At 38.3% G+C, this 15,482-nt stretch overlaps 1 protein-coding gene across 51 annotated transcripts in view; it reads left to right on the plus strand.

Annotated features, from left to right (window-relative positions):
* Window positions 1-15,482, plus strand: part of otofa (otoferlin a) — a 145,325-nt gene that overhangs the window by 44,599 nt on the left and 85,244 nt on the right. For all 51 annotated transcript variants that reach the window (XM_073932662.1, XM_073932663.1, XM_009294734.5 and 48 more), the window contains exon 4: window positions 12,892-12,991. In XM_073932662.1, coding sequence (XP_073788763.1) covers window positions 12,892-12,991 — 100 coding nt within the window. The remainder of the gene's footprint in view (window positions 1-12,891; window positions 12,992-15,482) is intronic.

Genomic DNA, 15,482 nt, shown 5'->3' on the forward strand with positions numbered 1-15,482 from the left:
TCTTCTGAATGCCTTTAATAAGAAGGCTAGTTTGTGAGTTAGTGATAGATTCAGAACTGGAGCCGTACATGAGTTTGTGAAAAAACTGAATGCCACTTAAATAGCTCTTAATCGAGTTTGCCTGGATATGTTTGTGAGAATGAAGGTAAGTGATAAATGATGTGATTGTAAGTAGGGAGAAATTGGGGAATGTAGTGTTGTATAGTGAATGGAAATGTTTGAATGTTTTCCATGCAGTGAGATAAGCTTGTAAGGTTCTTGGAGCCACCGCTTGCATAATGAGAGATATGGATGCTTGGTGCAGATCGTGCATGGGATGATTTATTGGAATATCATCTCTGAATAAGGAGGGATGGGCGTCGGGTGCTGCTCCGCCTCCGGCGCTAATTCTCTGAATTTCTGAAAATGAAGACGAGAGAGAGAGTCAGCAATTTAATTATGAAAACCAGGAACATGTACAGCAGTTAAAATAAACTGTTTTTTGGCTGAAGTCCAAATAAGGCGACGGAGAAGCGGCATTAGAGCGGGGGAGTGAGAGCGCCCTCTATTAATGCAGTGAACGACGGCTTCATTGTCACAGTGAATGAGAATGCTGGAAGCAGACCATTCATCTCCCCATAATAGGGTCGCGACGACTATGGGGTATAGTTCGAATAATGCAGATGAATATTGGTGTGATGGAACCTCTAACATTTGGGGGGGCCAATCGGATGCGAACCAGCGGCCTTGGTAGTAACCGCCAAATCCTATGGAGGGTGCAGCGTCTGTATAAAGATGGATGTCTACGGGGGATGAAATTAAATCACTATAAAAGAAAGAACAGCCGTTCCAGCACTTAAGGAAGGAAATCCAGAGGCTGAGTTCGTTTCGGCATGGATCGGATAAGGATATATTTTCTTCTAGACTCTGAACTGATGCTGCGAGTTGAAGGAGGTGAGTGACGAACTGGCGTCCTTGAGGTATGATGCGCATGGCGAAATTTAAATGTCCTAATATTGACAGCAGTTCGCGTTTAGAACATTCTTGTTTCTCCAAAAATATGGAAGATAGAGAAATGATGCGATCGACTTTCTCTTTGGGTAAAGATGCTTGAAATTTGTTAGAGTCCAAATTGATGCCTAAGAATTCTATGAAGGTGCTGGGGCCGGCGGTTTTTTCTTCAGCTAGAGGGATGCCGAGTTTGGCAAACACTGCTTTGGTAATCTCTAGGTGTTTAGCAGGTGGGGAATTTGGAGGGGAAATTATGAGGAAATCATCTAGTAGGTGGACTACGTGCGGAATGCCGTAATTGTTAGCGAGGATCCAGCATAATGCTTCTGAAAGCATGTCGAAGATTTTGGGGCTACTTCTGCAGCCGAAGGTTAAACGGACTGCAAAGTAGAATTGGGATTTCCAATTAATGCCAAAGAGATGCCAGAACTCGGGATGCAATGGCATAATTTTGAAAGCTGACGTGATGTCTACTTTCGCGAGCCAGGCGTCGCGTCCGACGAGTTTAATTAAAGAAATGGCTTGGTCTATATCGTGGTAATTCAGAGAGAATTCGTCAGGTGAAATTATGCTGTTGACACTTGAATAGGCGGAATTATGGGGAGAAGACAGGTCGATAATTAGCCGTTTTTTGCCCGAAAATTTTCTGGTCGCTACTCCAATTGGGCTGACTCGATAGGTGCTAAACGGGGGGGGGCAAGAAAGGGACCGATCATAAATTTATTATCGATCTCTTTCTTTATTAATTGCTCCACCACTTCTGGTTCAGCGTTAGCAGATTGAAGGTTAGGACATGCGAGGTTATAGGAAGGAAGAGTCGAAACACCGGGGTGGAATCCATTAGACAGACCTGAAATGAGAAATTCAGAAAAATTAGGATCAGGGTGCATGCATAATTCATGGTAAAGATTAGAAATATTGACAGGAGTCGACAAATAGGATCTATGTTTTTTATTTGCTTTCCACACTTGGCAGACCACTCGAGCATGAGCGCCACCGCAGTAACTGCAAATGTGTAAGTATTTGCAAGGGTGGCGGAAACATCTGGCTGCGTTAAAGTTATTGCAAGCTAGAGATGATGGAGGGTTTTGAGAGGAGGGAGGGGGGAGAAGAGCAGGGATAGCAGAGGTGGAAGGGCGGGGTACGTAACTAGTGGATCTTGGGGTTTGTAGTTCTTTCTCAGTGGAGGGGATTATGAAGGGACAGGAAGTGGTTGGGTGAAGGTTTGAGCGGCAGACCGCGCAGGAAAGATTGCGGCATCCTAGAAAAACTCTGTTATGGAGATCAGTGTCCAAAGCCCCCCAATAAGAACACTGATTCCATTGAGCAACGCGAATAGCGCATTTTGCTGAAAATAATTTGTGATATGTATAGAAATGCGTTCCCCCATAGGAGAGTGCGAGCTCCGAAATGATAGCCATATAGTCGTTCAGCTCGCGCCTCCTATGGGGAAAGACAGAGCAGATGGTGTCTGTATAACGTGAGAAAGCTACGTGGAATTCGGCTATTGTGAGTGTGCGAGGTTGAGAGCTGACTGGTGATTTAAGTGTAATGGTGAATTCGCCGCAATCCACCTGTCGATCTGCCGAGGGAGGTGCAATAGGTGAAAGGAGTGTAGAGAGGTCTATGTCTGCACCTGATAGGATGAGGTTCCTGACTGTGTTGGAGATCTGAGGTGGTTCCAGGACTGGAGCGTTATGCGGAATGGGAAGGGGTGTGGCTGTGGCTAGGGTGAAGGGGGCTCGTGCGGAAGATGTGTTAGTACAGAAAGCATTTTGTTGGGGAGGGTTAGTAATGGAAGTGGGTGCTTGGAGGGATGTAGAGGGAAAAAAGGGGGGATTAGTAGATGAAAAATTAGCAGGCAGAGGGAGAGCGTTGGAGCTTGTAGGAAAGGATTGAGTGGGAATAAGTTGGGTTGAAGAATGAGGGAGATTAGAAGAAAGATTGGGAATAAGTTGAGTTGAAGAATGAGGGAGATTAGAAGAAAGAGAGAACTGAGGAGGGTTGAGAGTCGGGGGAATTGCTTGAAGAGTCGGACTGGAGTTTTCGCTGGATTGTGGGGCTGGAGGCCAAAGGAGGGGGGTGGGAAGTCCTGGAGTGGCATAATTGTCCGGTGGATTCACTGTGTGTTGGTTGGTAGAAGGTGCTTTCTGTCCTGTAGCTTGAGGTTGCTTTTTATTAGTTTTCTTGGTTGCTTTCTTGGGTGGTCCAGGGGGGTTTCTTGAGTGCTGAGTAGCGGAGGGTTGTGGATAGGGGGTGTGGCGGGAGCGAGTTGGTCTACTGTCTTGGGGAGGCGGAGTTGGTGACGGGATGGCTTCGTACAGTTTCAGAAGTTCGGATTTATTGCAGCGGGTGGGGATGGAAATTCCGGCGTTTGTGAGTGACTGGCGGAGTTCAGAAACAGTCATTTTGTTGGATGTGATGGATGAAGATCTTGCAGAGGCGTAGGATGAAGCGGGAGACGGTAAGTTGCGGTTTGGAGATGGAGATTGCGTGCGGCGATGGGTTCTTGTGACTGTGGAGCGGATGGGTCTTCGGCCTCTGATAGGAGCCTCGGTGTTTATTTGGGTTTGTTGTTGTGTTTGGGCTGGTGTTTCCGGGAGAGCTGGTGTGTTGGTTCCTTCCATGTTGCTTGTTGATAGCTTTGATGTTGGATTGTTCTGTTTAGGTTGTGAGTTCTTTCTGTTGTTGTCGCTGTTTTGTTGTAGCTGTTGTTGTAGTAGCTGTTGTTGTTGAAGCTGTTGTTGTTGAAGCGTTAGCTGTTATTGTTGATGTAGGCTGTTGTTGCTGTTGTTGTTGCTGTTGTTATTGCTGTTGTTGTTGTTGTAGCTGTTGTTGTAGCTGTAGCTGTTGTTGTAGCTGTAGCTGTTGTTGTAGCTGTTGTTGTAGCTGTTGTTGTAGCTGTTGTTGTAGCTGTTGTTGTAGCTGTTGTTGTTGTTTGTTGTCGAGGGTTTCGGTAGTTTGTTAGGAGCAGGGTTTGTCCTTGTTATTCGGAAAACGAAGGTAAGGGAGTAATATCTAGCTAGGCTATTTATAGTAATTTGGAATAGATCTGATTGGCTAACTAATGAGTGTAGATTGGCGGCCAGCTGCGGTCAATTATATCACGTGCTCCTCTCGAAATTAGTTTAAAAACTTCACTTAAAGGTTCAGTATCAAATAAACAATACATCGCTGCAATCTTATCTAAAAAGTTAAATTACTGTGTCGAATAACAGGAGTGTCAAAATATAAAATAAAACTGGATAAAACAACACTATAATAATTTTTACGATACAGTATATTATGATACAACTTTTTATATAATTTAGTGATGTTTAAACTGCACAGTAATTTTATTTTAAATTGCAAATATTTATTTTTAATTTGATACAGATTAATTTGTGTATCTTCAAGTGAATAGAAATGAATAAAGTCCCTTAATTCCTTTTTAGTATATAACTTAGCCTTTAACTGTCATTTATAATGGATTTGTAAAGCTTAAATAGTCCTCACTTTAGATTAGGTCACAAAATGGGAGAAGTGGAGTTATTAAGCATTTATTAACATAATTAACTATTAATATATGCCTGAATAATTATTTTATTAATCATTTACTTGCGCATTTTGAATAATCCGTAAAAACCAGAAACTTCTCTTAAACAACTTGTTTGCAATACTTAATTTAGTAATAAAAAATATTAATTAACAAAGTATGTAGGTAAAGACATTATATTGGTGCTTTTAAAAAAAAGAGGATTTGTATCTGCAGTTATAAACTGCTTACTAACATCTGTTAATGTAGAGTTAATGCTTAATAAATAATGAATTCACTATTTGCTAATTTTTACAGTTTTTTTTCTGATTACTTAAGCACAATTTTGAAATTAAGGCCCATTTTGTCAAAACACCACACACAATTTACACATCCACACACACAAACAGCAGAACACATCAGAACTTTTGCAAAATGAAACACTTCATCCAAAACTTTACAGCGCTAAAACAAAACACAATTTTGACACTGTACAGAGCACACACGCCTCATTTAATATGTCACACTGTGGTAATCAATCTTAAACACTTGTATTATTTCTAACTGACTAATACTGATATAATCAGGATTTAAGAGGTATTGCTATAAAGTACATGAACATACTGTATTTACCAATCAGGGATAGACTGACAGCTAAATATTCCTTATGCTAACAAACCATACAACAAATGTAAAGCCTATTTATTCAGCCTTCTGGTGATGTATGCATTTCATTGTAAAAAAAAAATCCCATCCACTGTCTCCTGTTTACCAATCTTCCTCACTTTCGTGCTTTCCCTTCCATACTGAGACATTGCCTTCCATATTTATTGAACACTAATATTCAATACTACTGCAAACATGTTTATTGAAGACTAATAGTTTAAACCTATTGCTTTTTGTTGTGGTTCCAGCTGATGTGGTGTGTACAGTTTTGCAGCAGTGTGTGTGCACACCTGATGGCTGTGTTTAACCTATGGTTCATGTGTTTGTTCATTTGAAGGCCTTTGCTTTGAAATTGCAAGGAAATACCGTTATGAAAATTTTCTATCAAAAGCATCCAAGTGTGTTTAGTGATTTGCATATCACTGTGTGTAATGTTTTGCAAAAAGTGTGAAGCTGACAACGTGCTTAGAGTTGTGCAAATCTAACCTTGTGTTTTGCTCCTTGATTGTACGGTTTTGCTAATTGTGGGAAAAGTTTAATTTTAGTGTGTTAGCAATCATGAAAAACTGTAACAAATGATTCATAGTGTGTAGTTATTATAGTGTTACCGTATACGAAAAAGTGACAGTAAAAAATTGTGTTATAAGTGTTTTCTATTTGAAGTAAATGCTGTTCTTCTTTGAAATTATTATTCATTCAAGATTTTTGAAAAACAGAGAGCACCAAATATATTATGAGTATTTGCCATCACAAAATTAATTGCATTATACTGTTTTATATATGTGTGTGTGTGTGTGTGTGTGTGTGTGTGTGTGTGTGTGTGTGTGTACGTGTGTGTGCTACTTAAAACAACTAACTCTTTGATTCCCTAAATTTAGACTTCAATTTCCCATTATATTGTTTGTTTGGCATTTGACATCAACACTTGACTAAAAAGTTTGCCCTTTTTCAGTAAACTGCTTATCAGTCAATCTTGCAAGTTTTTTGGGGGGTTTTGAGACCATGAGAGTGTGTTGAATTTTCTTCAGTCATTTCATTCTTTTGTATATATTCCTTGAAATTGCTGTAATGTATCACAATATTAGGCAAGGCACGATTATTTATATAGCACATTTCATATACAGTGGCAATTCAAAGTGCTTTACATAAACAGAAATAAAAGAGACAAGTGTAAGAAAATAGAAACAAATAATAAGATTTATAAAAATAAGAATAAACTAGTGTTGCTGTATTATCAACCAAATACATGCAGCATTGATCAGCATATAAGATATATAAAAGCCTTAAAAATATATGAAGTTTATGTTTATCAGGAGTCTTGCATTTAATTAGATGAAATGACTGAAAGGGTGAGCTGTGCCGGAGAGAACAGTACAATTGGATTCAGCACTCATGACAAATGCTGCAAATATGCAGAAAAACGTCACATTCCAGCTTCAGCCCGGCTAGATATTATTTTACTCGCTAACGAAGTGAAATCTCCTACTTGGCAGTTCCTTTGTATTAAATGCATCCCTGGAGTTAGTTTTTTGTCATGTTTTCAACAGAGGAGCGGCTCAGTGTCCATTTCAATTATATGGTAGTTACTAGTTATCAAGTTTTGTTACTAGTTATTGTGAAGTTACCAGCCTTCACAAGAGCAGTAAATAAATAAATAAATTTGCACACATGTATCCACACATCACGCATACTGTACATGCAATATTTTGTGTAAGGTTTGTCAAACATGGGGAAGCAAATAGTGTAAAAACTAAATATTCACAATGAATAGTTTACTCAAGTATGTTGCCAAGTAATGTGTATTTTCACCGTAGATATGGTTTCAGCCGGTTTGAGTTGCTTGAGAAAACATGAATGAAAATATGTAGTAACTGAAATTTTATTTGATTTGAGTCAAATACAATCTCATTTTTACAACACATAAATCAGCTTTTTTCCACTTACACAGGCAAAACAAAATCAATTCCTGTGGGAGTAGCAATCGTTTTAAATAAACGGACATTCTATACTGTATATAGCACGCTTTACATTCTTGGAAAAAAATATGCAACAGGATTGTACTTTTAGGGGTACAACAATGTCACAGGGACAGTACCCTAAAAATCTTTGTGCCTTATTTACCACAAAATATTCTGAGTAGTGCTTTAAAGGCACAATACATAATAATTATTTATTTAAAATATCCAATACCCCTAGAACAGTGTTATATATTTTGCTTGCTCATGTGCTTACATTGTTACATTGTTCAAATTCAGAGAAATATACAATTTTAACTAGTTACACGGTCTGTGACCTGTGTCGCCATTCTAATAACGTCACACAACCTCTTTTTCCGGTTTGGATTGATAGAAAATTGGGAAACACCAAAGATGCTTTAATATGTTGTGCATTTTAAAAGACTAGTGGATGCAAACAATATGTATAGATTTGTTTGTCTTTTTGAATTTTAAACCATTCCGCATCTATAGACATAGCAACAAGACAACCTTAACACATTGTGATTGCAACTGTTGAAAATGAAAAAAATGCAGGGAGCAAATGTATGTTTTTATAAAAAATATGAATCGTCCTTGCTCCTGATGATACATTGATGGAGTGAAATAATCAAAGATTGAACATTACTTTGAATGGCAGTCATTTATTTAAAGCATCTGATCATCTGTGGGTTTGTGGCGGCATAAACATCTTCAGACAACAGAAAGTGCACATTCCTGTTTTGCCTGTATACTGTTTGCTTGTCTGTTTTTTTTTGACTCTCAAAACGCTGCCAGATATTTACTTATGTTTTATTAATCACTAAGCCCATGGTTTCAGTTTTTAAAAAAAATTAAAAAAGGAAATAAAGGAAAAGTAATCTAGCCTATGTTATGGATAAGTAAATTAACCGCAAATTAATTATTTTTCATAAACTGCTTGATAAAACTGATTAGGCAGGCCTGTAGCCAGCCTGGTGAAAAAGGTGGTTATATTTTCTCAAAATGTGAATCTTTTAAAGTTATTTACCTCATTTTCTATTTAATTAGTGACATTTTAAGAACTAGTTTTACCTGGATTAGATTGTCGGGTGGTCATCATAACCACACGTTTTAATGAACCAAAATATTTCCTAAAGATTTAGAATAACGAAATAAATACTGAATAATGAATAAACACTTATTTTTAAAATACAAATGTATTACATTAGAAAAAAATAGAAATCCGGTAAAGTTTTAAATTAAAAACTGTACTCTATTGTAATTTATTAGGCAAATAACAAACTGGCCTGTGCATTCAACTTTCTTCAGTCAGAATTTGGTCCTTTAAATAATCAAAAATTGAAACATTAAAATGGTAATTTTTTGTTTCAGAAATAAGGTCCCAGATCAAGAATAGATGTTACTTCACATGACTTCAGATTGCATGTTTTCTTGCACAGCTGGCTGTTGGACTCATGAAAAATAATAGTTAGCATTTGCCAAAACTGATTAGCTGAAGTCACACCGATGTGACGGTCAACAGAGCTTTTCGCTTGGTCTTAAAGCCTTTTTCGATGGGTTATTTTCACAATTTATGATGGCATAGCAATCAAAAAAGGACAAATGAGCTCATGTAAGGGACTTGTGGACTTTTGTCAGTGAGGGGTGGGTGGGTCTTTCGAACCATTGCGACATCGATGCTAAAACAATATATCGTGCAAACCCTTACAACTTATATCATCTCTAGTATGATATGATCACACACACACACACACACACACACACACACACACACACACACACACACACACACACACACACACACACACACACACACACACACACACACACACTGTACACAAACACAGATAGCAAAAAGGACTGTGAATTCTCCAGTTCTGACCTCTCCAACAAAAGACTAGTGACTTGACAAGGCGGGACGCAGTAAATTATGGAGCAGATGAAAGTCAATTGTCTGTTGTTTGTTCAGAAGATCAATAATGTATGTGGGGCCTTTAGAAAAGTTGATCGGGAGCCAGAACCTGATCCAGGATCAGTGAATTATTCACCCGTGGACGCATACAGTTCACAGACAGTCACAAAGCCATCATTTCTCCAGTGAACTGGGCACATATCAATCACAATTGCCTCTTATATCGAGTCCCTCTGGCTGAACAATGGTGTCATTTCACATTCCAGTAAAGCTGTAGCTGTAGCTCAGAGGCGGTTCCTAAAACTGTTTGCCGTTAAAATGGATTGATGTTTTTCAACCTCACTTGACTATATGGATAGACTCGCCTGCCTTAAGACAGTGATGCAGTAATAGATGAGAGAGCATGGGTTACCTAACTACATGTGACATTTAATTGGTCATTCTAGAATTCCTGATTTATTTGGTTCAGTGCCTGACACAGTCTTGAATTAACAATCAGAGCAAAGACACTTCACTATCTCATATGTCTGCTGCTGATCTTCTTTTACCCTGATTTGTTCGTCTATGTGCATCTAAACTAAAGGGTAGACATTATGGTCATAGGTGGCGTGGTAGTGCAGTGGGTAGCGCTGTCGCCTTATAGCAAGAAGGTCGCTGGTTCGAGCCTCGACTGGCTCAGATGGCATTTCTGTGTGAATTTTGCATGATCTCCCGTTGTTCATGTGGGTTTCCTTAGGGTGCTTTGGTTTCCCCCACAAGTCCAAAGACATGCGTTATAGGTGTACTGAATAAGCTAAATTGTTTGTAGTTTATGTGTGAATGAGTGTGTATGGATGTTTCCCAGTGATGGGTTGCAGCTGGAAGGGTATCCGCTGCATAAACCATATGCTGGATAAGTTGGTGGTTCTTTCTGCTGTGGCGACCTCAAATTAATAAAGGGACTAAGCCAAAACGATAATGAAAGAATGAATAAATAACAACAGTAATAATAATGATAATAATAATAATAATAATAATAATAGTAATAATAAGATTAATAATAATGTTTCTTGATCACCAAATCAGCATTTCTAAACAATTACGTGGCGGTGAAGTAACAATGCTAAATAATTAAACTTTGCCTTTTTAAAACGTGATAATAATAATAATAATAATAATAATAATAATAATAATAATAATAATAATAATAATAATATGTAGTGCTTAATGTTGTTGTTTGAGCATAAAAAGTGTGATTATTTTCTTTATGAGAACTGTACATACAGTAAACTCCAACAATTGTCTCCAGATTTTCTTTAAGGGACTGTGTGTCACAATTTCTTTTGTTTTTGTTTTGGTTTAGCAGTGTTTTATCAGCATGTTTGAGAGATGCTGTTTCACATATCCATACCTGTCAACATTGGGATGTGAAAATAAGTAAATAGTACATTGGCAGCAAGTAAAATAGCAAACAGTTCAGCTTATTAAAATTAATAGCAATTATAATGTAATAGAATCAAGTTATCAAATCTCATTAGCCATTTCTCTACTGTATGACTTACACATTCTGATTACAGCGTAGCGAATGAATGATTTATTTAGATTTTTTTGTTGTTGATTACATTAAATAACAGGTATGTGTCACTTTAAAAATGCACACATCTAACGTTATAATAAAAGCATTCGATTGCTTTCCTAACTTTTTATGCTCATTTAAGACGAAATTACTTGTGTTTAAAAAAAACCCACCAAGATCAACATCTTTAGATACTATTATTATTAGTTATGTGTATATCTGTTTAAACACGCTCCCCAAACCCAGACTTTTGCTCCGCTATAAATCGTGTGTACAGAATCTCTTTAGGAAACAGCGTCTATTTATCACTATTGAGCTTGTCAGCTGACAGTCATGCACCGTTATATAACTGTTTTGAGGATTGCATATGAAGGGGAGACGGCACTTATAATGAAAAGGAAGGTAATCAAGCAGTTTCTATGTTTATTTCAAAGTGTTTTCATGCCTAAACAAAGCAAAAGCATAAAACAGACTCACATTTAAGAGCAAGGGGCGGCCCCTGGTGGTTCGGCAGTATGGGTTGAGCATAGGGAGGCTTGGCTCTTTAATGTTTATTTGCCACCCTTCAGTGAAAGACTGAAAATACGGGAGAAATATGGGAAATACGGGAATCCCGGGAAAAATGGCAGGGTTGACAGGTATGCATATCTAATAAACTGATCCCCAGCTGTTAACATTCAAAGAAAATAAAAAAAAATGATGTGTGTTTTTATGTACTTTTGACATAACCTTAAATGGATTTGATGTGAAAGATGTTTTTTACGCTACGGGGACAGGAGTTTATAACGACAAGACTTTAGTTCTTTAACTGGCATCACAATTGCCCGGTTGGCCTCTTGCTTATAGGGTATCATTTAAACAAAAAAACTAAACAAAAATTTAAGTGGTATCAGAAACGCAATTTAATTAAATATTAGTCAAAAACAAAAAAGAGTTAAAGAGTTAAAATTAGCTTTTTTGTTTATTTGTTGTAGCCAGCTTATTCAATGCTCAAGTTGGCACCTCCCTCTTCTGGAAGAGGGGTTGGAGAGGAGCAGCTCATTTGCATTTAAAGAGACACACATTGTTTAATAAATGGTCTGTGTGGTATTTTTAGCTGAAAGTTTTGGGCACATTCTGAGGCCCTGTTTACACTTATGCGTTTTAGTATTAAAACTGTGTTTTAGATCAAAAATGATCCACGTCCACACTGGCATTTCACCTAGTGTTCACACTTCATTGCTAAAAACGCAGGTCACATGACCACACACACACTCTGGCATGCACTGCATCGTATGCCCCAGGCAGTCAGCAGGTGCTTTGAGCACACCTCCACAGATGAGAGGTGCACGTCAGTCAGTTAACCAATTATCTTCCGCTGGATGGCATCTCACTATAGTTGTTAAACCTGATATTTAATTGATCTTGTCTATATCTAATGACTCTTTGGTCTTTTGAATCTATAACTTGTTTTTAGGTAGTGCGTTTTGGCTGAGTGCAAAGAAAGTCAATATAATAATTTATGTAACCTCGCTGATTCTGCACAATTGACTGATTGCTTGCTTTTATTTCCTACATTGTATAAACGTATTGTATGTTATACATATAATAGCCATTATTCATTATTATTTCTGATATTCAGCATATAATATCAAAATGAAAATAAGCAGTGCCTTATATCATGTTTTTATTTTATTGTTAAGATAGTGAAACAATGCAGCCAGGGTGACGTGAATGATGTTATAAAGTCCATTTGAAGATTTATCTGAAGTGTCCTCGGAAGTTTGTTTTCCATATCAAACTTGTGAAGTCTGAACTTGAGCTTGAACTAAGTGCACTAGCCTAATATTGAGGAAAAAGCCCCAATCAGATAAGCGAATGTCTGCAGCTATGCCTCTGTTTTCAGAAGTCTCTGTTTCCCTCCCCATCCACACTAACATGGAGCAGCAGGAAATTAAAATCAAAACGGCCTCTTCAAAACACTTCATTTTTAGGGCTCGAAAACTCTGGGGTTGTGTGGACGGAAGGCCTAATTGTAGCAAAACTTAAAAAATGGATTTTAAAACTAAAACGTATTAGTTTAAATGGGGCCTAAAACACCATATTTTTTAACAAGGGAAAAATATTTCACATATTTTCACAGTGTTGCTGTTTTTCACTGGGTCTTTAAAGCTGTCACAATATATCTTCTTCACAAGAAACACACGACCCTTACAAGCTCCTTGCACATTGAGCCAAACCAGCGTGAGAGGAGATTGTTATTTAACAACTGTCTGACTGAACTTTTTTGCGTTAACAGGTTAATCGGCACATTCCGCATGGTTCTTCAGAAGGTGGTGGAGGAGGGACACCTGGAGGTGTCTGACACACTCATTGACGACAATAACACAGCCATACAGGTGAGACACGAGGAAGTGTGTGTGTGCTTGTTTTGTTCTGCTCTGACAGTCCAGAAAAGCTCTTTTTCACCCATACAAAAACATCCATTCACATACTTCACCGCAGCGTCTAGATTTGCACAACTTGCACAGTGAAAAGTTGTTGTCATGGTTACATGTCTACGCAGAGCCTATAGGGCACGATTCAGAAAATGTTTTATTCTCTGTCTAGCATCCACTTTCCTATGCAGGTTGATGTCTATAGGGCTTCTGCTCATCTTTTTGTGTTACTGTAAGTTGAGTAACTCGGACAAGAAGCACAGCACATCTTTAAAAACCTGTTTTCTAAGAGTGTACGCACATCAGTGGGACCGTTTAGTGCAGGGGGTCCAAACTTGGTCCTGGAGGGCCGGTGTCCTATATATTTTAGTTCCAACCCGAATTAAACACACCTAAACCAGCTAATCAAGCTCTTTCTAGGTAAACTAGAAACTTCCAGGCAGGTGTTGAAGCAAGTTGGAGCTAAACTATGCAGGACACCGGCTCTCTAGGACCGAGTTTAGACATCCCTGGTTTTCCACAGTGCCCAGCTATGACTCAGGACAGTATTCAAATTCCACAGAGCACCATCTGTAGTTTTTTATTAAATTTTATTAAATTCACAGGGCTCTATTTTAAAAATCTTAAAGCTGGTCCAAATCCATTTTTGCTATTTTAAGGATTGGAAAAATGGCATTGTGTCCAGCGCAATCTCTAAATGGGTTGTCCTTATTCTCTTATGGCTTTGAGGTGATAACGTGTATTAAAACAATCAGAGTTTGATCCCCCATTCCCTTTAAGGGTAAGTTTGTCATGATCACCAGCGATCTAAACACAATAGATTGCTGAAAAACATGCACAATCGCTAACAGACTACAAATTCGCCATTTCATTGAGTACAACCCCATACATGCACTCCGCTCACACACACATGTTCCTGATCCTGACTGATTGCATACACACCACCGGAGGATTGTCAAGGACTGATTACACACCCTATTTAGGCAGCACATACCTCACTCTAGTCGCCAAGTCTTGTTTACATTTTGTGACATTAAAACACGTTTCCTTTGTCTTGTTTTGCCATGTTTTGACCCTTGCCTTGTTTATCTATTTGTCCCTGTCTGCTGCCTACCTTCTGACCACTCACCTGTTACTTTGACAACGTTTTTGGATTGCCTCTGTTTGCCCATGTTGACCATTGCTTGCCTGACCTTTCTAATAAACCTGCATTTGGATCCGCACCCCTGTTGTCAGCATCCCATCCCTTGTTACAAAGTTGCAGTCATGGAACTGTTTACATGGTAGACTTTGTAAGCAGAAAAAACTAAATGCTTTACTGGCGAAGAAATAGATCTACTTGTTTGCGAGGTTGAAGCACTAAACCCACTCTCTAAATAATAACAAAAAAAAAAAACTTACACCATTGTAAAACCAGCTTCAGATTTTTGCCTTAAAAATCATACTATTTGCTCTATTATACTAGGTTAGTGTCTAATTGAACAATTGTGCTCCCTAATACTGTTAATATACTATAAACCAGTGTGCTGTTGATATGAGACATTTATTAATTCATTCATTTTCCTTCGTCTTAGTCCCTTATTTATCAGGGGTCGCCACAGTGGAATGAACCGCTAACTATTCCAGCACATGTTTTATGCAGTTGATGCCCTTCTAGCCACAACCCATTAATGGAAAACACCATTACAATCTCACATTCATACACGCACTCATACACTATGGCCAATTTAGTTCATCCAATTCACCTTTAGTGCATGTGTTTGGACTGTGGGGGAAACCTGGAGGAAATCCACTTGAACATGGGGAGAACATGCAAACAGAAATGCCAACTGGCCCGAACGAGGCTCAAACCAGCGACCTTGTTGTGAGGTAACAGTGCTGACCACTGAGCCACTGTCCAGCCCAGCTTTACATTTGCCTTTATTTATTAAAGCAGGGGTCATATCTACTGTAAAGCCTCAGCAGGGCTCAAGTTCTCCTTTTAGTAAGACATGTACCCTGAGAAGTGACCATCAGCCAGTTGACAGAATAGGCTGGACTAAGGTTAAATTGTTCCTTGTTCCTTCTAATGAGATTGTATATGTGAGAAGGAAAGAGTAACCGATGCGTTCAGACTGATACTGCCACATGGTTAGCATGACCCTAACCTTAACACTTACTGTAACTCACTTACAACTCACATACACCTAACCCTAAACCTTATCCTTCTACCTTTCCTCAGCTTTCTTTTGCTTGTGAAGCTTAAGTATTAAGTAAATACTTAAGTAAATGTATTCACAGTAACTTTTACAACATTATCCTGAACATTGTTAGCATTACAGTTTTTTTTCTGATTGCTTGAGCACAATTTTGAAATTAAGGCTCATTTTGTCAAAACATCACACACAATTTACACATCCACACACACAAACAGCAGAACACTCAGGACTTTTGCAAAATGAAACACTTCATC

The sequence above is a fragment of the Danio rerio genome, chromosome 20, assembly GCF_049306965.1.
Source record: "Danio rerio strain Tuebingen ecotype United States chromosome 20, GRCz12tu, whole genome shotgun sequence".
Classification (NCBI taxonomy): domain Eukaryota; kingdom Metazoa; phylum Chordata; class Actinopteri; order Cypriniformes; family Danionidae; genus Danio; species Danio rerio.